The sequence below is a fragment of the Lissotriton helveticus genome, chromosome 1_2 (assembly GCF_964261635.1).
Source record: "Lissotriton helveticus chromosome 1_2, aLisHel1.1, whole genome shotgun sequence".
Taxonomy (NCBI): Eukaryota; Metazoa; Chordata; class Amphibia; order Caudata; family Salamandridae; genus Lissotriton; species Lissotriton helveticus.
In genome coordinates this window covers 84046224-84071666 of record NC_136058.1, presented here as the reverse complement: position 1 = coordinate 84071666, position 25443 = coordinate 84046224, and the positions used below count along the sequence as shown (strand labels likewise).

The 25443-nt window shown below is 47.5% G+C and overlaps 1 protein-coding gene across 1 annotated transcript in view; it reads left to right on the top strand.

The window, feature by feature from the left end:
• SGIP1 (SH3GL interacting endocytic adaptor 1) overlaps positions 1–25443 on the top strand; it is a 1317316-nt gene that overhangs the window by 1234906 nt on the left and 56967 nt on the right. Inside the window, exon 21 of the mRNA XM_078668946.1 lies at positions 13696–13860. Within this exon, the coding sequence (XP_078525072.1) occupies positions 13696–13860 (165 nt within the window). The remainder of the gene's footprint in view (positions 1–13695; positions 13861–25443) is intronic.

Below are 25443 nucleotides of genomic sequence, written 5' to 3'. Positions count from 1 at the left end.
TATTCACTTGGGGGGCGAAGACACCAGTAATCAACTTGGGAAAGTTCAAAGAAGAACTACAATACAAGGATCAAAGGCTGAGAGAAGAAATACATGTACTAAAAGGGGACATTCCCGTGCCATGCCTCTTGACTAACGTCACGGCCCAGGTAATGGGGCTGATGGAGATGACATACAACATGTCGGGCAGGGAAAACATTCTGAAAGAATACCCCAAACTGCTAAAAGGACTAGGAAAACTAAAGGGACGGCAGATAACACTGCACATTGATGAGACGATCAGGCCAGTTGCACAACACCACAGGAGAGTGCCCATACACCTGCAGCCACAAGTGGCCAAAGAACTGGAAGAGCTGCTAAAACAAGACATAATAGAGCCCGCAGATGGTCCGACACCATGGGTATCGCCAATAGTAGCTGTCCCAAAGAAAGACAAATCAAAAATAAGAATCTGTGTGGACATGAGGATCCCAAATAAAGCAATCGAGCGACAGCGACATCCTGGACCACACTTGGACGACATGATTAGCTGTCTCACAGGCACAAGAAGATTCTCGAATCTAGATCTATGTAAAGGGTACCACCAACTGGAACTAGACCCTCAGTCGCGATACATCACGACGTTCTCCACTCATCTAGGCCTATTCAAGTACAAGCGTCTGAACTTCGGGATCTCATCCGCAGCAGAAATCTTTCAAGAGACAATACGACAAATAATAAGACCGGTCAAGAACAGCCTAAACTACAGCGACGATATTCTGGTGTTCGGAAAGTCAGACGAGGAGCACGACCAAGCACTCAGAGAAGTGTGCTCGCAACTAGAGAATGAGGGTCGGACACTCAACGAAGAAAAATGCGAACTGGGGCGACGTGAACTCGTATTCTTCGGCCACATCTTTTCCAAAAGAGGAATGAGGCCACTACGAGAGCTGACAAAGCAAGGACAGAGCTTAGTGTGGACAAACGAGTGTGACAAAGGGTTCGAAGAAATAAGGAAAGCTGTGACGGCGGTGGATCACCTAGCATACTTTGACCCCAAACTGTGCACAGAACTAACTGTGGATGCGAGTCCCGTCGGACATGGGGCAATCTTGGCACAGCATCAACCAGGAAAAGACTCCCCAAGAAACATAGTGGCCTATGGGAGCAAGAGCCTGTCAGACATTGAGAAGGGATATTCCTAACCAGAGAAGGAGAGCTTGGCCGTGGTATGGGCCTGCGAACATTACCACATGTTCATCTACGGGAAGCCCTTCACAATCATAACGGATCACCAGGCGCTGATAACGATATACGGTAACCCCAATGCAAAAATACCTCCAAGGATAGAAAGATGGGGAATCAGGTTAATGGATTACAAGTTCAAGATAATCCACAAGCCCGGAAAAGAGCAAAATCCAGCTGACTGTGTCACGGCACCCCTTACCAAAGAAGTCGGAATCGACGACAATGGCGGAAGAATACCTCAATTTCGCACTGAAGCTAAGCACGCCTGCAACGATAACACTAGAAGAACTAGAGCACGAAACAAAAAAAGACAACACCATGCAGGGGATCATGAAGATCACCAAAACACAACGCTGGAGACACGTAAACGCTAACACCAGCGTGGAAAAAGGAGTAGACAAGGAGGAGCTGCTGGCCTTCAAAAGAATCAACGAAGAACTGTCTGAAAGTGAAAAAGGGAAAATAATGAGAGGCACAAGGATCGTAATGCCCAGGACCCTGAGAAGAACAACGGTGGAGCTAGCATACGAATCACACCGGGGCATGGTAGCAACGAAAAAGATGCTGCGGAAAAGGTGTGGTTCCCAGGACTAGACAGCATGGTGGAAGAGACAGTGACACACTGTCACGTCTGCCAAATAACGGGGCCGACGTCCAAACCAGAACCGCTGCAAATGTCCCCGCTACCGACAGCGGTGTCGACGGAGCTAGCAGCAGATTTGTACGGGCCCCTGGAGACAGGAAGCTACCTGCTGGTGATCATAGATGAGTATTCAAGGTTTCCCATAGTGAGACCAGTATTATCAACCTCAGCGAGCACGACACTACCAGTGCTAGACGATGTTCTTGCAGCATGGGGCTCACCCCAAACACTTAAAACAGACAATGGTCCACCATTCTCAGGGGAAGAGTTCAAGAAATTTATCGCATACCTGGGAATAAACCACTGGCGAATAACACCACTGTGGCCGCAAGCAAACGGGATGGCAGAGCGGTTCATGGGGACCATCAAAAAGACAGTACAAAGGGCAAAATTGACACAGATATCGATTGGCCAGGCCCTATGTCAAGTACTAAGGGACTATCGAAATACCCTGCACAGCTCCACGGGAAGGTGTCCCGCTGAGCTGGTGCTAGGGCGAGCAAGTAGAACAAGACTGCCGCAAATCAAAGAAAGAGAGAAGGCAGAACATAAAGACATTGCCAAAAGAGACCAGGAACAGAAGGAGAAGATGAAGAGATATGCCGATCAAAAAAGGCACGCGGCAACTGGCAAACTAGAGGAAGGAGACTTGGTGCTCGTGAGGCAGCGGCAAACAAGGAAGTCAGACAGCGCTTTCTCCAAAGACCCGCTGAAGGTAACAAAAATAACTGGACCCATGATCACCGCATCAGCAGGTCAGCACCATGTTACACGGAACAGCTCTCACTTCAAAGAATTGAGAACAAAAGAAGAAGACGGACCAAAGCAAGAGCAGACAGGATACGCGACACAGGCGGAGCGACCAACGGACGCCAGAGACCAGCGACCAAAACGAGAATGCAAAAAGACAAAAAGACTAATTGAAGAGATGTAAGGAGACGGAGATGCAGGAACGGGCGTGCGAGAGATCTCTCTCTCTCTCTCTCTCTCTCTCTCTCTCTTGCTCTCTCTCTTGCTCTCTCTCTCTCTCTCTCTCTCTCTCTCTTTCTCGCTCTCTCTCTCTCTCTATCCCTCTCTCTCTATCCCTCTCCATGTCACGAGACACGGAGCTAAGGACAGGCAAAGTTTTGTTTACAAGCAAGGGGGAGATGTCGTGCCCAGGTGGCACTAGGACCCTGCAAGGCGAGGGTCAGGGACAAGGGACACCGGACACAACATCCGGTCAGGGGAGGGATCAGGGACACACACAGAGGGACCGGACCTCAGGGCGAGAGGTCGCAGGATGAGGGGCGCTGTATGACCAACCATGATCGAAATACAAAAAAGGTACCTGTGTAGCACCACGACGTCTGGCGTGTGTTCTGTGGGTCCGGGGAACACAACAGAGGGGGCACGCGAACTCTCGGTTAACTTTATAGAATCATGCTTCACAAACGGTGTCTGAATACCGGATGTATTTTGCTTTCAGTGTTAAGCATAGTTATACATATTAAGCATTTGCTACTCAGTTTTGAGAGTATAGCAGTACATGCAAGAGGCCGCAAGATGGTGCCATCTACCACGCAGATAGGCATTACCAAATAACGCCCTTTAAATGTAGTGATAATGTGATGTTCACCTGACTTCATATTAAAAGTTGTAGTTCAGCATTTCCAAAGTAATTAATGTAATGGTAAATAGTTTTTACCCGTTTCATTGTTTTATATTATGGTTAGCATGCATGTATATGCGTTACTGTGCGTATATTTTAATGGTTTGTGTTATCAATGCAGTTGAGCCATACACTGTTTTTAACCATTAACCATCTCCAGCTATAAATCTGTTAACATAGTGGCAATATGTACATGCTTTATAAAATAATTACTTCTGCTGCCTGGTTAAAATGTATTCTCAGGGGAGAAAGTGCCGGATTTGCTGCTAAAAATTAAATCAGGTTCTCCCATGGACCCTTGCCCGCCGCATGTATTACATCTGGCCCCAGAGGAGATAAGCTCTTCATTATCTCCTGTATTAAATCAAGGTCTGACTTCAGGAGTTTATCCAACATGGTGGAAAAGAGTCTGTATTCGTCCCCTTTAAAAAAAAAAAAAAAAAACCCAGCTGGACCCACAAGACGAGAAAAACTATCGTCCTATCTCTTGTTTACCTCTGCCTGCCAAAGTCCTGGAGAAGGCCATGAACTCTGAATTAACATCTTCTCTAGAGATCAATGACATTCTCGATAACACAGAACATGGCTTCCGTGCAAAACACTCTACGGAAACAGCATTGATTATGGCAGCAGAGGAAACACGTGTGGTTATGGATGAGGGAGGAAGGTCTATACTAGTCCTGCTTGATTTAACAGCAGCCTTTGATACCGTGAGCCATGCGGTATTAATACAAAGGTTACAGGATGTTGGTATTAGTGGTACAGCTCTTGCCCTCCTTACCTCTTTTCTCTCGTCTAGGAAACAAGTCATTTTCTGGGATGGATATCAATCAGAGGAATTTCTGCTCCCTGGGGGAGTTCCTCAGGGCTCCGCCCTATCCCCTACACTATTCAATATTTATGTTGCCCCTTTGGCAAAATTAATAAAAAGCCACGACTTTTCGCTGGTGTCATATGCAGATGACACTCAGCTTATAGTGTCTGTAACCCATCCGGTGGATCTCATGGCAGCTGCATTCTCCAATTGCATCTCTGCCCTGATGACTTGGATGAATTCTAACTTTTTAAAGCTAAATACTGACAAAACTGAAGTCTTGGAGTTTGGTCAAAGTTTCGATCTGGAATCAGCTTTGGTGGCCAACTACAGACGGTGCTTTTCCCGTGCCAGTGAACAAAGCTAGGAACCTTGGCTTTATGTTTGATAAAGATCTGACCTGGGCCACTCATATTAACCAAGTGTCATCTGCCTGTTTTTTTTATGTTAAAAGGCCTGAGAAAGATACTCCCGTTCATTCCCTTCTCCCTGTAGAAAACAGTAATAATTGCTAAGATTCTCTCTAGAATTGATTACGGTAATACTCTCTATCTAGGAGCTGGTGCTGCCCAATTCGCTAAACTTCAATCAATTCAGAACGCGGCTGCCAGAGTGCTTCTCAAACTACCTAAACACCACCCCACATCAAACGTTATTAAACAACTTCACTGGCTTCCAGTCCGACTACGTGTCGACTTTAAGACTCTGTGTCTGGTACACAAAGCCTTGTTTGGTGGTGGGGCGGAGGATGTACAATCCATGTTTTCCCGCTACATGCCAACGCGTTCCTTAAGGTCAGCCACTCTTGGCTTGGTCAAACTCCCCAAGATAAAAAGAGCAAGGTGTGGAGGAAAACGCTTTTCCTTCCTGGCATCTAAGCTTTGGAACTCAATCCCCGTACATCTGAGAATGATACCAAATCGACTGGTTTTCAGGAAGGAAATTAAAACATGGCTCTTCTGTCAGCGTTATGCTCAATCATTTCACTCAGCGCCAAGACGCCTCGGTAGTAGTGCGCTCTACAAATACCTATAATAAATATACTAGACTAAAATTACAAGTCTTTATATCTCCTATCAGGAATAAATATATTCTCTAGTTGAGGATTGTCTGTTTACTCTTATGACATTTTAGTAAATTCACACACTAAGCTTTATTTATTTATTTTTTATTGTTTATCAACAGTGGAGGCCTTATGAATGCATTCAGGGCAGAATCCAAAGCATACTGTACATATCACATCATGTCATATAGGCAATAATATACAGTCAGAAACAAAATATAGACATTATAGAAGCAATCACAGAGTTGGGTGGGTAGTGAGAACCGTGTGAGAGGCAGTGTGTGAGGTCTGAAAGGAGCAATGAATAAGCAATGAGCCAAAGGCCAATATCGCAGCCCTAGCGTTGTGCCTGTGCTGTATAAACATGGGTTAACCCAAGAAATCACTGGGACCTGGGCAGATAGGCGGTACTGACAAAGTGGTCCCAAATGAACAATCAATAATTGCAAAATTTTTAACTCATACAAAAAATGTTTATAACACCATTGTTTTTAATCACAACGTGCAGTATACAAAATCTTCTACAAAAATCCCTGCACAGTCAAAAGCATATAATGCCCCAAGGGGATGGGTTCAAGGAAGGGTAGTGGTGGGATGGTGAGGATATGGGAGTTACACACATTGGTCAATAGTACCCAAATGCAGTAAACATACTGGAAGAAAATAAATCAAATTTACATTACATAATCATGCCTCAACGTAAAACCACAAATTATATTTCATAAAAGAGGCTGAACACAGAGAAAAAATGTCGACGTTTCGACCCAGGTAGGTGCAGGCGTGTTTAAGACCTTGCTATATGGTCTTCATCAGGACGGGGATAAGGAAAACGGGGCAATCAATCTGTCTGATATGTTCGTGTCATTAAAGTATGTAGAATGTTACTGGACACCAGGATTCGGATGTTAGTGACGTATCTTTGTACAGATGTTGTATTCTCGGCGTCTTATTATCGCAACCTGCAGGGGTAGACCCGCTGGTAGAAGTGGAAGGCTTTCGAAGCAACACAAAATTATGGCCGTAGCGGGGGATTCATGTTCAAGGGAGCGCCTCACAGTCTGCAGCCAGAGAACGGTACGAGCGGAACACCACAGAGTTATGGCCGTCGCGGGGACTCGTGTTCAAGGGGACGCCTCACAGTCTGCAGCCAGAAGAGATATGAGCGTATCACGGATTTTCACAACGGCATCAAAACAGCACCTATCGGCGCCAGCGACAGTGCTAAAAACACTTCCCTGTTTAGATCGTTTTTGTGTTGCTTCGAAAGCCTTCCACTTCTACCAGCGGGTCTACCCCTGCAGGTTGCGATAATAAGACGCCGAGAATACCACATCTGTACAAAGATACGTCACTAACATCCGAATCCTGGTGTCCAGTAACATTCTAGATACTTTAATGACACGAACATATCAGACAGATTGATTGCCCTGTTTTCCTTATCCCCATCCTGATGAAGACCCTATAGCAAGGTCTTAAACACGCCTGCACCTACCTGGGTCGAAACGTCGACATTTTTTCTCTGTGTTCAGCCTCTTTTATGAAATATAATTTGTGGTTTTACGTTGAGGCATGATTATGTAATGTAAATTTGATTTATTTTCTTCCAGTATGTTTACTGCATTTGGGTACTATTGACCAATGTGTGTAACACCCATATCCTCACCATCCCACCACTACCCTTCCTTGAACCCATCCCCTTGGGGCATTATATGCTTTTGACTGTGCAGGGATTTTTATAGAAGATTTTGTATACTGCACGTTGTGATTAAAAACAATGGTGTTATAAACATTTTTTGTATGAGTTAAAAATTTTGCAATTATTGATTGTTCATTTGGGACCACTTTGTCACTAGCGTTGTGCCTGTCAGTGAGTGGTGCTGATGTCAAGTCAAGGAAAGCTTTATTCGGCTGCTTTTTTAAAACAGGCATAAAAGCACATAAATATAAAAAGACATTTTCATTCATAATACATTCACAGCAATATAACGATAAAAGAAAACTCAATTGATATTATACAAAATACTCCAACTACAACTCAGTAATTATACAACATTTCCTGTATTGAAGCACCTTCTTTAAAAACATAGCTATTCTCTATTCTACATGCTCATTTTCCGGTAACTGGAGTAAAAGCGTAGCGGGGCGACACTGCCTAAGCCCCAGAAAAAAAAAGGGAATAATCCAAACTTTCCTTGGCTCTATGTAGGTTGACGCTGCGGCTTCTGGGGCTGATGGCCTCCTGCATCCTTCTGGTGCATCACGCCCGGTGGCGGATGCGGGCTCTACAGTGGGACCTGAAGTTTCAGTGGGCCCAGCATCAGGGCACCTTGTCCGACCATGTCTTGATCTTGGAGGGCACTGCAAGACAGTTGCAGTGGTGGCTCACGGACCGCGATTGGGTCAGTGGCAGATCCCTCTCCCTACCCCACCCGGAGCACGTGGTTGTGACGGACGCGTCCCTCCTGGGCTGGGGGGCCACATGGGAGAGGCGGAGATCAGAGGCCTCTGGTCTCTGGCGGAGTCCCAGCTCCACATCAACCTTCTGGAGCTGCGGGCGATCCGACTTTCACTGAAGGCATTCCTCCCCTCTGTCTGGGGGAGTGTAGTGCAGGTGTTCACGGACAACACCACCGCCATGTGGTACTGCAACAAACAGGGCGGGGCGGGGTCGTGGACCCTATGCCAGGAGGCTCTGCGCCTCTGGCAGTGGCTGGAACATCAGGGCGTGACCCTGGTGGTTCAACACCTGGCAGGTTCTCTGAACGCCAGGGCGGACTATCTCAGCCGTCTGTGCATGATGGATCACGAATGGCGTCTGAACTCGGACGTGGCGCAAGGTCTCTTTCAGCAGTGGGGAGAGCCTTGGTTAGATCTATTCGCCACAAAAGAGAACGCGCAATGTCGTCAGTTCGGCGCGCTGGAATTTCCAAGGCGGCACTCGCTCGGAGACGCTTTTCGTCGCGAGTGGAGTTGCGGTCTATTGTACGCCTTTCCGCCTATACCACTTCTGCCCAGAGTGCTGAAGAAGATCAGTCGCGACCGGGCCCAGGTTATCCTTGCGGCTCCGGACTGGGCACGAAGATACTGGTATCCCGAGCTACTCAGCATGTCAGTCGATTCCCCGATTCGTCTGCCTCTTCGGGAGGACCTTCTGTCGCAGCAGCAGGGGACGGTCCTCCACCCGAACTTGTCCAGTCTCCACCTACAAACTTGGAGATTGAGCGGCGACAGTTGAGGCCATTTGACTTGCTTCATGAAATCTGTAATGTCATTCTGGCAGCCAGGCGTCCCTCCACAAAGTCGGTATATGCCTGCAGGTGGAACAGATTTGTGGCATGGTGCACAGCAAAGGCTGTGGATCCACTCTCTGCACCCCTTTCTGAGGTTCTCCTCTTCCTTCTTTCTCTTGCCCAGCAGGGCTCTGCTCTGGGCACTATCAAGGGGTACATTTCTGCCCTTTCCGCCTTCTTAAGGCTACCTGATCAGCCTTCCTTGTTCAAGTCCCCAATTGTAAATAGGTTTTTGAAGGGCATCACACACGTTTCCTCCTGTTCCTTTCATGATGCCCCAGTTGGACTTGAACCTTGTACTTACTTAACTAATGTCTGCTCCCTTTGAGCCGCTCCATAACTGTCCTCTCCGTCTTCTAACTTTGCAGACTGCTTTCCTGGTTGCCATCACCTCTGCCAGGAGAGGGAGTGAGCTCCAGGCTCTTTCTTCTACACCTCCTTTCCTCTCTGTCCATCCGGACAAGGTTGTGTTGCGGACGAGACCCTCTTTCCTGCCCAAGGTTGTCACGGCCTTCCACATCGGGCAGTCCATTACCTTGCCCACCTTCTTTCCGCCTCCGCATCCCTCGAAAGAGGAAGAGAGGCTCCACCGTCTGGACCCAAAACGTGCGCTCTCTTACTTTCTGGATCGCACGCGCCAGTTCCGGGTGGATGACCAACTCTTTGTTGGTTGCGTGGGCACTAAGAAGGAAAAGGCGGTGCACAAGCGGACCATCTGGCGGTGGATCATCTTGTGTATCCAGGCGTGTTACTCCTTGGCTAAGAAAGAGCCCCCTGTTGGACTGAGGGCTCATTCCACTCGGGCCACGGCGACTACCACTGCCCTGGGCCGAGGAGTGCCCTTGCAGGACATTTGCCAGGCAGCTACGTGGGCCTTGCTGCACACGTTTGCAAGACACTATTGCCTGGACAGCCAAGTCCGGAGGGATGGCTTCTTTGGCCGTTCCGTCCTCCAGGACTTTCTGGTGCGATTATTGGTTCGCAAACCCACCACCGGGGTTGGTATTGCTGGGGTATCTATTCTAAGGTAAGGAATCTATCACTAACGTGTCTCTTTCAGATGCACAAGTTACTACTTGTGTAACGATATATCTGTAAGAGACATTAGTTAGTGATAGATTCCTTACCGACCCACCCATCCTCCCCGTTCTGCGAACCGATATCTAGGGTTAAGGTCATCTCCTTTCAGGGCCCTAGTTTCATGGCACCAGTGTTGGTTCTATCATGGCTCTGCCTATCTGGCGCTGAAAAGCTGTGTATCAGAACTGACGTCAGCGCGCGAGGGCGGCGTCTAAGTACTCCGACGTCATTCTGGCGCTAACGATGCCGACGACGGCCGCGGACGACACCTGCCGGCGCGCAGGGGTATTGCTACGCAAAATTTTCGGGATCCAGTCTGATGCCTGGGGATAGATTCTAAGGTAAGGAATCTATCACTAACTAATGTCTCTTACAGATATATTGTTACACAAGTAGTAACTTGTGCAACTACCTAATACATGGTGGCATTAATTTTCGCAAAATTCTTCTCAACCACAATATTCAGCGTGATGCTGTTAATAGTGACTCCATTGTGATTTAAATGGATAAGACACTTCTTCAAATGACAAAATGGGAGATCCCAACTCAGCAACCCCCAAGCTGGATAAGACTTAACTGTATGCAATTGTTTCACTAACATATATATGCCTATAACTTGTACTGATAATGAACAAACAAAGTCATACCTGCCCCAGGGCAATGTGACCCTCTCAGACCTGGGTAGCACGTTATTGGGGTTGTGGATGCATAGATAGTTTTAACGTGTGGTCTACTAAGACATCTTTTGCAGCAGGACAAGGATACCCTAATGACCTCCGTTTCCCTATCTTGGTCTTGGTTTCTAAGATACTCCTTTCAAGTTATTCAATTTGGAGTCCAGCCAAGACCATCTTTGTCTGATAAACCTTTGGCTCTGAGCACCATCTTAAAATCCATTAAAGCGGGGCTGCCCAGTAGCTCCTCATGAAATATTACAGCTTTCTGTGGAGTAGCACCAGTTTTGCTAGAGCAATTCTACCCATCGTTAAGAGTGGGAGACCAGCCCAAAACCCTACTCGCCCTGTTGCTTTTGTTATATTTCCCTCTACCATGTCGGACATCGTTCTGTTGATCTGTATGGCTAGATATTTGAATGTTGTGTGTACCCATCCATATATCCATCTGATTTACTCCTACCTTTGCAGAAGAGTTTAAGCTTTTCTGTGGATCACTAAGAATCCCACGTCATATATTTCTAGGTGCACCCCAATACACACATTTTACCCTTCTATATTTTCAAGTTTAATTCTGCAATGCCTGTATATTGTGTTCATCAGAAAATGACTACTCACTTTGGAGAAAACTTACTCTTCATACACATTCAATGTGTAATTTGTTTTCCCGTTCTGAAACTACATCTATGCTTGCCTTTCACAAGAATAGATGTAGTCTGCAATGTGGCTTCACTTGTCCTTGTTTCAAACCTAAAAAACAGTAGAAAAATCTTTCAAGTAACACATTTTTTTCATCTTAAGTGGACTTTACAATTACAACCGCAAATTGCTTTTTCGTGCACCCCAGTAGAGTAAGAAAAAATGTGTAACGATTGTTATTTTTTGCACCCTCTGTAGAGCAAAGGAAACAAGTTTGATTATAAATCAGAAAACATTTTCACAAAAAATTAAATTAGAAAATGAGTTACTTGGTTCATAACGTTGGAAAAACTACCTTAAAGTACTGAAGTTGTCGAAATGTTGTCCTTGTTACACAGCATAGTGGGTCGAGTTCTGTTTGCCAAGTTAATTTTAAATCCACTCATAAGTAATTGAAAGTTCTGACTATAAAATGCTTGGAAACCTAGTAGCGTTATTTATTTTAAAAGTGTGTGTGTAGTTACCAGTTTTGTGAAAAGCAGTGATTCAGAGCAAATAAAGTTAACTGGATCGCAAATGTATCGGTGAGGAATATTTGTATCGGTCTTTTGCATTGCTGGCTCTTGAGCTGGAAACCTAGGAACTGAATACATCAGTGTTCTGCCAGCTCTTTTACTTTTAGGAATTTGATTTTGTTTTTTGGTTAAGCACTCCATGAAAGTGCTTGTGTTTACCAGCTGTCTCCCTCACTTGCTCCTCCGACCTGCGCTCAGTGTTGTGCTTGGCCTTGTGTGCTTCTCCTTTTATTCCCCCGTTTATCTCTCCCACATGTGCTTCTCTTACCCCCCTCCCGTTGCTCTCCCATCTCTACTATAAAAAAAAAAACGCTTTCACCCTACCTCCATTTTTTTTTCTTTGACTATCCATCTCGGTTCACTTAAAAATGCTGCCCTTGTCCTCTCGTAGGTACATGCATGTGTGGTGACGTGCATTTGGTGTGCTTTTATTTTTCCTTTTTTTGCCATGCTGCACAGCATTGGCAAGAAATGTGTTTTTCCAATACTGGACAGATTCACCAAAAGAATTTGGTAAAGAAAAAAGGTCCAAAAGGCGAGAGCTATTGGCTTTGCCAGTGCTTGTTCTTTTTAGCACTTCTCTAGTCTGATGGTATCCTAATTCCAGGTGTGCTAAGAGCCGTCGGATGTTGTTAGCTTGTAGATGATGCAGCTGTTTTTCAAGATGATGCCGGCTGGCATGGACAGACAGTGGCCTCCAATCCGGGTTGGGAGAATATAGTGATGTTTCTTCAGGCCTGTTATAAGACATGCTGCTTTATATAGGCATAAAGGGGCCAGTGTGGAGTCTGGTTGGCCGTTAAGCAGTGCATTTCTACCATTCAGATAAGCGAGTACAAGAGCTTGAGCAGCAGTTCTTTAGTTTTTTCTGGGACAAACGGTTTTACTTTATTTATTAGAGGGAGCTGGCTCCAGTTTGCCTTAGTGATTTGATTTTTGAGGTTGTGATTGGTGTCCAGGGTGAATCCAAGAGACTTGGCATCAGATGAAAGTTGGGGTTCAAATCTGTCCAGTTTCAGGTCGATGAGCTAGGTTGGAACTAGTTGTTGCTTGTTCTATTTTTGTTTTGGTGGGGTTAAGCTTAAGCTATGTGCTGTACGTCCAGGTCTTAGGTGCAAGAAGTGTTTAATGTCTGGAGTAGAGGTAAACTTCAAATACAGGTGTGTTTCATGGTCTTGTATGTGAATTTTTCGGGTGTCTGTGAGTCGAACTTGAAAGGTCTCCATGTATCAATTGAAGATGACGGGGGAGAAGATGGAAACTCTGTTTTTCCCACCATGGGCCAAGTATCGTGTGGGGCCTGGAGGTGCCCATGTGAACAAACTGGTGTTGTTTGGATAGGTAGGAGGAGAATTGATGAAGAATGTTCTCATTGATCCCATTTTAGAATTCAGGGTGTGGATAAAGGTGGGTAGAAGGGGTGCAACAGATTTGAAGCCAACTGAAAGGCCCAGTAACATCAGGAGGCAGGGATCCTCTTTGTGATCAGGAAGGCATCATTTAAGATTGTTGTATTACTTAGTAGAACATTCAAGATACCCAAATATCTGAAAGAATCCAGCCGAAAATGTAAAGCTGCATTCAATTTTGGTATTCAAATCAACTACAAAGCTTCACCGTGACTATGCGTCAGACCACAATGTTTAGACTGGGTAACCAACAGGGATACCTATGTGCAGATAACATGCTGAGCCATCCGCCAGTCTTACTGGCTCAGCCTACAATCGTGCTTACTTGTGTCACTTGCAGCTTATCCTTACTCACGCTCTGTCTGTTCAGATTACATAACCGAGCACTGGAGTTTGTGGCTCATAAATATGTTTCCAGGAGCAATACAGAGTGAGGCTCTGTTTGACAGTATTACATCATACCAGAGGTACAAAGGCAAAGGTCCAAAACTAAAAAAAAACACTGGGAATTACATGGGTAGAACTCGCATCCCTTCAAGATGATAATTCCTTTCCTGATAAGGTATCAAGAGATAGTAATTTTTAAAAGAATTTTAGTATAATTTTTGCACTGGGTTATTTCTCTTACAGGCGTGGGCTCTTTGTTGGCAAGATTCCAGCTGTCTGAGGGCCCCAGTACACCCGCACCACTTGCACTTCAGTTTACCAGTGAAGGATGTACTCTTTCTGGCTGTGATATTGAGCTTTTTGGGGCCGGCTATCGATTTTCACTCATTAAAAAGCGGTTTGCAGCAGGTAAGACATTCAATCAAACAATTATGATTTTTTGCTTTCAGATTTGTTAGCACTCTTACTTCAGTATTTCATAAATAACTATTGTGGTATGACCGTTGAAAAGAGGGCCTCTGGATCTCTGAGCATTAATATGAAAAAATCACATCGTTAAGTGGTTTTTCTCCGGCTCACCTATAGTGGTATCTGAAGTTCCAAGGGGTTTTTGCAAACATTTCTCACTTTTATGGACACATTTGCAACTTTACAAAGATTTCTCTTTGCCTTTTAAGCTGAACATCATGCCTTTTGCAACCATTTATGGATTCTACGTAAGATATAGTTTACAAAAAGCATTTTCCTATTCGGTGGCCTTGTGCATCAACGCACTACAAAATGTAAACTTGCAGAGAAATATTGTGCCAACATTTGTCAGTGATAAAAATAACTATATATATATATATATATATATATATATATATATATATATATATATATATATATATATATATACATATATATATATATATATATATATATATACATTAGCTTAAAGTACAGCAGTACTTGAAAGTCTCAGTTTAATTAATACAACTTAAATCAAGACATATTACCTTACTTACACATACATACCTTCCAAGTACTTATGTATCTTTATATCTGATAGACTACTAGCCGCAGATTCCCTAACATAGAATTATCCCAAGGCGTGAGACAGGATCCGCAATTTTTTTTTTTTTTGCCTCAGCATCCCTGCGTGCCGGGGGACGGCACCACATGACTCCGCCCTGACGTACGTGACGTCAGCGAGGTCACATAAGTCCCACCCCGGTGCGCTGACATCAGTTTCCTTCTGTTCTGCGTCAACACGGATCCGGATTGTGTTCCATCGACCTGTTTTCAGGTCTTCTTTTAACACTATGCAATGAAGAACAGTGTGCGAATGCCTTCGGGTTTCAAGACGCGTACTTCTTGTACGCGTCAGATGTCAGCGACGGACCCTCACCCTATTTGTATGTGGTGTTTAGGCGAGCACCATGACTCTACGGACTGCGACGCTTGTCAGCATCTGAAGCCCAAGTCCCGGCGGGAGCGCCGGATGAAATTGCTTTCGCCTCGCTTGTCCAGATCAGTCTTGTCTTCGTGGCGTTACAGTATGTTGCAGGTGCGATCCTTTTGTGGTTTTGGGCTGGCTTGAGGTGCGCCCCTGGCTGTCGTACCCCGGGGTCCCTGCGTTGCTAGCCTGGTCTGGCCTGCTGTCTTCGGCCTTGCGTCATAGTTCTACCTGGTTCCACTTCTTTTTTGGGCTGTGTGTACGGACTCCTCCCTTGGGGGGATGCGGGCCCTTCTTGGCCTTCCTGGCCTCTGTTTTTGGCTGGCTTGTCCTGGGTACACTGTTCCGGTGTGTTGTCTGCAGCTGGCTGTGCGTGCTGTTCTTCTGCATCACTGTGCCTTCTTGGCACTTTAACGGGGCAGTCGTCCTTGCCTTGTCCGCTGCTTGAGGCTGGTGTGTGTGTTCGGCTTTCTTCTGTGGGCTGGGTGACCTTGAGCTACCCTTTCTGCTTCCGCCTGCCTTATTGCTGAAGGCGCCGTTCTGTTTTGTCTATTGCCTTCCGGCTGTGATAGGTTTAGCTGCCCTCTTCACTGGGTGTGTTTACCGGTGGAGGGGGGCTTGCCTTTGCTCTACCTCTGCTCCTTGGAGTCTCTAGGTTGCTCTTCTTCCTCGGTGCTCCTCTTCATTGCCTTCTGGTGGAGATTCTTAGTGCCTTGTATGGGCTTGGGGTGCTCTGGCCCCCTTTTGCCTTGCCCTTGTTTTTCCTGCTGAGTGAGGGCGGGCTTCCTCTTTTCTTGTCTCATCAGCCCCCTCTGGGATTGGTGGTCTTCTAGATGTAGGGGTTCCCCTTTGCCTGGTGGGATAGGGCTCTTCTCCCTGTCTGTTTGACTCGTCCCCTGTGGGACCCTCTGTTATGTCTAGGCTGGTGGGGTCCTCTCGCAGACCCTTCTTCCCCTTGGTTATCGCTAGGGTATCTATTCTACGTTAAGAAATCTGTGGCTAGTAGTCTCTATCAGATGTACAAGTTACTTACCTTCGATAACGATGTATCTGGTAGAGACGATTCTAGCCGCTGATTCCTTCACGGCCCGCCCTTCCTCCCTGTTCTGTGAGGACCTTCCGCTTGGTATTCTGCACTTGCCTCCCTGTGGGTGGCTAAGTCTTCTATGAGTGCATTCTTCATTTTATTTCCTGGCAGGATGCTTTGTCCTATTTATTCGTTCCGTTCCACCCTTTTGGACATTGGCGGATGGGTTTATAGGTACTTCTGTGTCCTAACGCTCTGGTTGCTCCAGGTTGGGGCCTACCTCCACCCCCCCCCCCAGCCCCCCTTCCTCTTCCCCTTTCATTACTGGGGGTTCTGGCCCCTCTGCTACCCTCTAGGTTGTGGTCTTTTGGCTGGGCCTCTGCCCTTTGTTCCTTGTGGGGAGTGTCACATTCTTTGATGGGGCTGTCTTAGAGTATTGTTGTTACTTGTTTATCCCGGACTTCTTCCCCTTCATTGTTAATGTTTGGGGTTTTAGTCCTGCTACATGTTATTGTGACATTTTTTCATATGTTCTTCTGTCTCCAGGGGGGGCTATTTCCGTACTGGCAGGGTTGCTGCTCAGGGCGGTGCCCTGTTCTTTCTTCCTTTCCCTGCTTTTAGGTACTGCAGTGTCTGGCACTGTCCTTTTTTTCCATTCTTCTGCTCTTTTCGCACACTGTTCCTATACACAGTTTTTTCTAATGGCTCTGCGTTTTGTTGCGGAAAAGTTCTCAGAAGAAAACTGACGTAGGCGCGCTGGCGTGGGACTTGTGTGACCTCGCTGACGTCGCGTACGCAGACGTCAGGGCGGAGTTGCGTGATGCCGTCCCCCCGGTGCGCAGGGAGGCTGTGGCAAAAAAATTCCAGATCCAGTCTCACGCCTGGGGAAAATTCTACGTTAAGAAATCTGCGGTTAGAATCGTCTCTACCAGATACATCGTTAACGAAGGTAAGTAACTTGTACGACATGCGCAGTGCCAAAACAGGCACCACCCCAGCACGCTGATATCAGTTAATTTTTGTCTGCACCAGTCAGCGCAGTTCTGTAGAGATCTACTTGTTCCTTTACTTTTTGAATGTGCTTTTTGGACGTTTTGTCAAAGTTTATTTTTATGTTTTGTCAAGGTTTTTTGAGTTATTCTCCTGATGTGGCAGGGATGTCCCATTGGAAGACAGGCTTCAAGCCCTGCAGCACCTGTCATGGACAGATGTTGGTGATGGCTCCACACTTAGTATGCCTCTGATGTTTGAGACGCGACCAGTATGCGAAGACCTACACCGATTGCTGCACCATGCACTCCAGGGCCTTGAGGGATCGGTCCTTCAACCTCCTTGCAGATCGATGAGCAGTGCTACAACTCTCTCTATCCCTTTCAAGAGTAATGTTCAGAATTGATAATGGATTCCATGTCACTCGTCGCACTCGTCACCGGGCTACTCCGGTAAATCCCTAGAGTAAAATGGTGCAGAAGAGAACTTCACATTGTCTGACAAGACAAGAGTTTCCACATTAGATGCCTTGTTCCATGGTTGTGCCAGCGCCAAGTTTCAGGGAGCCACAATCGACCCCCCACTCAATTCTATTGGTTTTATGAGAACATGCTCCTCATATTTGAGCGCTCCGCTCCCTGTGGGCTCAAGAGGGACCCTACTGGTTCCACGCTAGTGGCTCCGGGCCTTTTAGATCCACAGAAGGATCTGGGCTGGGGCTGATCATACCACCTTAATCATCCCTGACGCTGGCCCCCGATGCCACTGGTGCAGCCTGCGCCACCTGATGCCGCCATTTCCATTCTGATCTGACACAGAGCTGAAGGGGCATTGTCTGATGCAGACTTGAGCCCTGCCTTTCAGGCCAGAGCCTGAGTCGTATTCCTATAGAGTCGCTGGATCCTGAGGAATACCAGCCCTTAGATCCACAGATTTACTGATTTGGGACCTGGTCCAAGCCCAGCACAGGGGTTCCTGTGAACAGGAAGATTGCCCACCGCCACAGGGGTTCCTGTGAACAGGAAGATTGCCCACCGCCACTGCCTCACTCCAGGGTGCCTCAATTTCCTCACACAACACCCTACCCCAGAGAGCTTGGTTGCCCAAGTCTCTACCTCCCATGTAAATCCTGGCACATTCTTTACCACCCCTCCTTATAGGGAATCCAAGAGGCTTGACATCTCGGGAAAGATGATGTTTTCTTCCACCAGCCTGGCATTGTGGTCAGTTTTTCAAATTGTCAGGTCTAATATGTAATGGTGTCTCAATAATATTCTGTTTGTTCCATTTGAAATGTGCTCTAAACAAACAAACTCTTTTTGCCTGAACCCTTTACTTTGTTGTACGTCCTTTGTTGCGAAGTTGAATGCATGCGTGTGTCCCACTTATATTGGTTTCTCTGTATTACTTGAGAAACCTTCTTTGTTTACATATTAAATTCCTGACCGGCTGAACAGAGGGATATAGTACTGACTGAGTCTATATTTGTTAACTTGGCTCTGATTATTGACTAGGGACCATTGTCTTTATAAACAGTTAACTTACCCAAGGTCCCTGACCGATTTATATTTGGGTCCCCTTGTCTTTTTCGTAGCATGTATAGTGCAATCTTGCAAGGGTTGTGTACTCTGATTCCCCTTCTAGTAAGTGGGTACTCCCCTAGCTCCACAATTCTAATGTTTCGTTGTTGTTTTGTTGATCTCCACTGGATGGGGTTATGTCTGACCACACGCCACTTTACTCTGACGATTACATAAAGAAGATCTTAGAGGGACCCTCTCTGCTTTCTGATTCTACTGACACCCCTGTAGATACCAATGTCTCCTTAGGTGAACAACTAGAAAAATGCAAGAAGAAATTTGTCTGTTTACAATTGATGACACGTATGTTAACAGAATACTTAAAAGCGAACATCATCCCAACCGGATTACAAGTTAGAAATATTCCCGGGGTGTTCACTGACAACCCTAAATATATCACAAACTTTAGCTATATCGGCACCACTTGCTCCAGACATTGGATGGTGCTCGGTATCAATATAGCTACTGAAGAACATAAGAAACTAACCGACGAAATTACTGACTTAGAGAAGCAAATTAAAGAAAACAACCCAACACCGGCGTGTAATAAGATTCTAGAACAGGTGCAGAAGACTATAGATGAGTTCCATAGGTTAGAACAAAACAAGATGTCATCTAAGGAGAGGAAAGACATTAAATCTGTCACTCCGGAAAGGGCATACCCTTATCTGGCAAAGGATTTTTACACTAACAGATCATATAGTAATCCCCAGAACGGAAGACCCTGGAGGCGTTTCAACAGATGGCACAATCTAGTTGGCTTTTCTGACACATCTGTCGAATCTTCTGATTATTCGTAACAAGGAGAAGGCCCAAGCACTTATAACAGGAATCCCAATCCTCTTTTTTTAGGGTGGGGACAAACCGAGCCTCCAAAAAGAGGGAAGGTAAAGCAACAGTAACGATGGTACAACCCTCCATGAGAGCGCCAAACATGCCGCCAACATTACCAATGGTAGAGGACGACATGAAGCCTTCTACTCGGTGCAATGGCTCTATACTACCCATCTTTAAATTATCCACACACCAACTATCTGACCCCGAACAGTCCTTACTAAGTAAGGGACTTTCATTTGTGCCGACTATTCGCCCCAATTTCCTAGATCTGCAGATGGAACTACTTAGGTTCTTTAGGAAGATAAGGCTACACAGCTACTCATCCCGTTTGGGATAAATAAGTCTAATCCTCACAATTACATACATTGCACTCCACTGTCAGTTCCAGTATCTTAGTTATACCCTTTTTCCCTTCCAGGACCATCGCCAGTGCCACTGCCACTAAGAAAACTCCTTAAAGGTTGAGGCCATGCTCCCCTATCAGCGTGCTTGTCCACCAGACATTTTTGCCACTATATAGGTAACAGCAATTCCTTAATTCACCTGCCCCTTCTCTGTCTTCTCTGATCCACATCACGGCTCCCGATAGAATTATTTCCACCATCTCTTCCACGATTCGCCAGATCATGCTGTCGCCGCCCACTTGATCCGTTGTTCCACTCTCCCTTTTTTCTCTATCCTTCTTTCTCACTTTTTTCTCTATCCTTCTTTCTCACTTTGTGTTACATAGCACAGTTGATCCATGTGCAAGTTCTCCTGTTCAGTAGCGCCTCGCACCACGTCGGATATTACACTTGAGACAACCTCACGAGCACTTTGGATGTACTTCCATTTGTCCAAATTTTAATTCAATGTTATTTCTTCTCTGTTTTCTTCCTTTTTTTCCCACCATGGTTCTTGCAATTACAGGCTATTGTATACAGGCATGTTAATTTAAATGTCCTGAAGATGATCCAAGCATTTACTTAAGGAATCGAAAAGCTGTCAACATTTTTGTACACCATATACATTTTTCAAATTGTCATGTCTAATATGTAATGGTGTCTCAATTATTTTCTGTTAGTTACATTTGAAATGTGCTCTAAACAAACTCACTCTTTTTGCCTGCACCCTTTACTTTATGTTGTACTTCCTTTCTTGCTAAGTTGGATGCAGGAGTAGTTACCAAGGCAGCTCTCTATTGGAGATGCTCTTTGTCTTGATTGGAGCTCAGGACTCATGTATGCCTTTCTGCCCATACCACTCATGCCAAGTCATTCTTGTGACTCAGGACTGGGCTTTGAGAATTTGGAACCCCTAGCTGTTGAGCCTCTGTCCTCCAATCAGGCCTCTTCGGGAGGATCGTCTTTCGCACCAGCAGGAGAGGGTTCTCCACCTGAACCTGTCCACTCTCCTGTCCACTCTCTGCCTTCTTGTGTGGAGATTGAGCGGCAACAGTTAACAGCTTTTGACCTTCCGCCTGAAGTCTGCAATGTTACTCTGGCAGCCAGACGTCCCTCCACCAAGAGAGTATATGTCTAACTTTGGGGCAAGTTAGTGGCATGGTGTTCAGAAAAGCAGATTGACTCCCTTTCTACTCCCCTCTCTCAGGTACTTCTATTTATTCTTTCCATCCCCAGCAGGACTCTGCTCTGGACACCTTATAGGACTACCTTTCTGCCATCTCAGCCTTTCTGCAGTTGCCTGTACAAACACCCCCCTTCAAATCCCCTATTGTACATAGGTTCTTGTAAGTTTTGCAACATATGTTTACTTCTTCCCCCTTGATCATGCCTCAGTGAGACCTTAATCTAGACCCGACAAACCTGATGAGAGCTCCCTTTGAGCCCTTGCACAATTCTTCTCAGGGTCCTTACCATCAAGACGGCCTTCCTGGTGGCATTAACAGCTGCTCGGAGGCTTTGTCATTCAAGCCTCCGTACCTCCACATCTACCCAGACAGGCTAGTTCTACAAACTAGAGGTGGGATACACAAAAGCAACACCCTGTCTGACTAACTCCTTAATCGCCATCCATCTTCAATTTCCATGAGTGAACGATATGCTCAGAAGAGTTTTGTTTTACATAGACACATATATCTGAAAGAAACACAGTGATTGATTCCTTACCTTAGAATTACCCCCAGGCGTCAGACTGGATCTGGAAATTTTCGTCCGCAGTACCCCTGCGCATCAGTAGGCGTCGCCGTGCGGCTCCATGTGCATCATTGGCGTCGAGATGACGTTGCTGGAGCTACTAAGATGCGCTGACGTCCGTTCTTTCTTTTTCCGTGCCAGCAAGCGCAGATCTGGGAAGAGCTAGTACCCCCAGGCACTTTTTGACTGAGTTTTTTTCGAGGAATTTTGTCTCGTTTTCTTGAGTCGATCGACTCCTGGTGTCGTATGGATGCCCAGCTTTAAGAACTGTGGTGACTTTCAATGCATGATGTTGGTGACTGACCCACACCGTGTTTGTCTCTACTGCCTGGGACTCCGAGTCGTGCCCCGACTGCCGGGCCATGGCACCGAAGACTTTGCAGGAGTGGTCCCGAACGTTGCTGGAAGTCCGGCAGTCGGCTCCACGCAGCTCAAGGTCCAGGTCCCATGGGAGGTTGAGGGACCGGTCTCAGAGCCGTCACCATCGTCCCTCTGGATATAAGTCTTTGCACTCAGGGTCAGCTAAGTCGAAGCATTCCAAAAGGAAGTAGAAGAATCGTCATCGCTCCTCGGCTTCCCCTCGCCTGTCACGCTGCTGAGGGTGCGGGTGGTGCCACCCCCGCAGCTCCGGTGGAGCCTGGAACATCACAGCTGGCCTACCCGCCCTTTCCGGGTCCGGCAACGCCTGCTCAGGTACAAGAGTTTGTTGCTGCCATGGCCCAACTCTTTGGGCCGCCTGGTCCTGCCGGCGCCGTCTGGCCCCGGGGGCCCAACTGGGGGTCCTGCCCTTCCAATGCCGGCAGTTCTGGTGCCGCAGGACCCCCGGGATCGAACCCCGGTCGACCTTATAACACCTCCACCTGCGTCGACCCCACAGGCACCACCACCGAAGTCACCCGCTGTGCGGGACGACGTCCCCAGTTTCAGCCCTGAACCGGACACGGTGCCGGATCGACGCCAATTCCTCTATGTCCGTCCTCCTTATTTTCAGCCTGCTTCTGAGACTTCAGAGGAAGGGGAGGACTGGGAGCGGTCTAAGGACCCTCTCACTCAACAGTGTGGTTATGATCTGGACTGGGCAGTGGATTTGGGAGATGACAGTGGCCTTTACACCTCACCTGACCTTGGTATGCTGTCTCCTCCTACCGTGACTACGGAGGAGGGAGCCAGTTACGCAGTGGTGTTGCATAGGGCAGCCGAGGCCCTCCACCTCGAACTCCCTACTGTAGCCGTCAGGACTAACCTCCTGACAGAAGTGCTTCAGCCGGCGGCAATCTCTTCGGAGCCCTTGCTGCCCTTTAATGAAGCACTCTCTGACGTTCTTTTGAGCACTTGGTCCAGGCCCAACACAGGGGCTCCTGTGGACAGGAACGTGGCCCTACGCCATTGCCCAGCTCCGGGGGACAACCTCTTTTTCTCTCAACACCCCACTCCTGAAAGCTTGGTTGTCCAAGCCTCTGCTTCCCAGAGCACGTTCCCTTCCGTCCCTCCGGATAGGGAATCCAAGAAGCTGGAGCAGCTTGGCAAGAATCTGTTTTCATCTGCCAGCTTAGGGCTCCAGTTGGTGAACACTGCATGCCTCTTGGGCCGTTATTCCCACTCTCTGTGGGACGCAGTTGCGCAGGTGCTGCCTAACTGTCCGGAGGAGACCCAGACAGTACTCTCCCAAGCTATTGCTGCTGGGAGAGACGCAGCTAAGTTCAGCATCCGTTGTGGGCTTGATACCGCCGACTCGCTGGGCAGGGCAATTTCCACGACTGTGGCACTTAGGTGCCACGCCTGGCTGAGGGCAACTGGCTTATCTGGGGATGTCAAGAACACTCTGATGGACATGCCCTTTGATGGCATTCACCTCTTTGACAATAAGGCAGATAGTGCGTTGGAGCGCTTTACGGACTCCCGGGCTATGGGCAATTCCTTGGGCCTGTCGGCCACTCAACCTCCTTTGCCTTCTGCCTTTCATTCCTTTCATGGCCATGGAAGGGGTGCCCCAACACGTTCGCTCCAGACCCACAGGCTGACGCAGCAACAACATCAGTGCGGCCCGGATGAGGGAACTTTCGAGGCGGTTCTGGGGGACAGCGAGCGGGTCAGTCCACCTCCACCACCGCGGCATCCACTGCAAAGCCTTCCTAGTCCAGAATTTCAGGCCCATCAAACGCCAGTGGGCTCGATAATTCACCATCAAGTTCAAGATGTTGATGCTAGCTCAGGTCTTGAATGCCCTCGACCCTGGAGACTGGATGGTAGCGTTGGACTTGCAGGACGCATATTTCCACATCCCTGTCCTGCCGGCCCACCGGCGTTACCTGCGGTTCACGGTAGGCCACTAGAACTTTCAGTTTACCGTGCTCCCCTTCGGCCTTACCAGCGCCCCTCAGGTGTTCACGAAAGTGATGGCGGTGGTCGCAGCTCATCCGCGCAGTTCAGGGGTTCCAGTCTTCCCCCTATCTCGACGACTGGCTGTTGAAGGCGGGCTCGCCCCAAGCAGTCATCTCCCATCGCCAGACTACGGCCGACCTCCTGCATTTGCTGGGGTTTTCCATCAACGTGCCGTAGTCGCACCTAATTACCTCTCAGAAGCTCCTCTTCATCGGTGCGGTTCTGGATTCGGCGCATTTTCGGGTTTATCCTCCCGAACAGTGAGTCCGGGATATTCAGGCTATAATTCCGATCTTTCAGCCTCTATCCTGGGTTTCGGTCAGGATGACCCTCCGGCTACTGGGCCTGATGGCATCCTGCTAGTGGATCATGCCAGATAGCATATGCAGGCTCTGCAGGGGGTCCTGAAGTTTCAGTGAGCACAGCATCAGGGCAACCTGTCCGATCACGTCCAGGTCTCAGAGGGCACTGCACGACAATTGCAGTGGTGGCTCACGAATCGCGATTGGGTCAATGACAGATCCCTCTCCCTTCCCCAACAGGAACACACAGTTTGTGGCAGATGCGTCTCTTCTGGGATCGGGCGGCTACATGGGAGAGGTGGAGATCAGAGGCCTCTGGTCTCCGGCGGAGTCCAGGCCCCATACCAACCTTCTGGAGCTTTGGGCGATCCGACTTGCACTGAAGGCATTCCTTCGCTCTGTCATGGGGAGCGTAGTACAGGTGTTCACAGACAACCCCACTGCCATGAGGTACTGCAACAAACAGGGCGGGTGGGCTCGTGACCCTATGTCAGAAGGCTCTGCGCCTCTGAACATGGCTGGAACATCAGGGCATTTCCCTGGTGGTTCAACACCTGGCAGGTTCTCTGAATGCCAGGGCAGACAAACTCAGTCGCCGGTGCATGATGGATCACGATTGGTGTCCCAACTCGGACGTGGTGCAAGGCATCTTTCAGCAGTGGGGAGAGCCTTGGTTAGATCTATTCGCCACCGAAGAGAACGCGCAATGTCATCAGTTCTTCATGTTGGAATTTCCCAGGCTGCATTCGCTCGGAGGCGCTTTTTGTCACAAGTGGAGTTGTGGTCTACTATACGCCTTTCCGCCTATACCACTTCTACCCATAGTGCTGAAGAAGATCAAGCGCGACTGGGCCCAAGTCATTCTTGTGGCTTGGGATTGGGTTCGAAGAGTATGGTATCCGGAGCTACTCAGCATGGTGAGGTTCTTCTGTCGCAGCAACAGGGGAGGGTCCTCCACCCGAACCTGTCCAACCTCCACCTCCTTGCGTGGAGATTGAGCGGCGGCAGTTGATGTCTTTTGACCTGCCACTCGATGTCTGTGATGTTACCTTGGAGCCAGGCATCCCTCCACTAAAACGGTATACACCTGCAGGTGGAATACATTTGTGGCATGGTCCACAGCAAAGCTTGTAGATCCCCTTTCTGCCCCTCTTTCAGAGGTCCTTCTATTACTCCTCTCTTTGGCCCAGCAGGTCTCTGCTCTGGGCACTATCAAGGGCTATCTCTCGGCCATTTCTGCCTTTTTACGGCTTCCAGATCAGCCTTCTCTTTTCAAGTCCTCTGTTATAAATAGATTCTT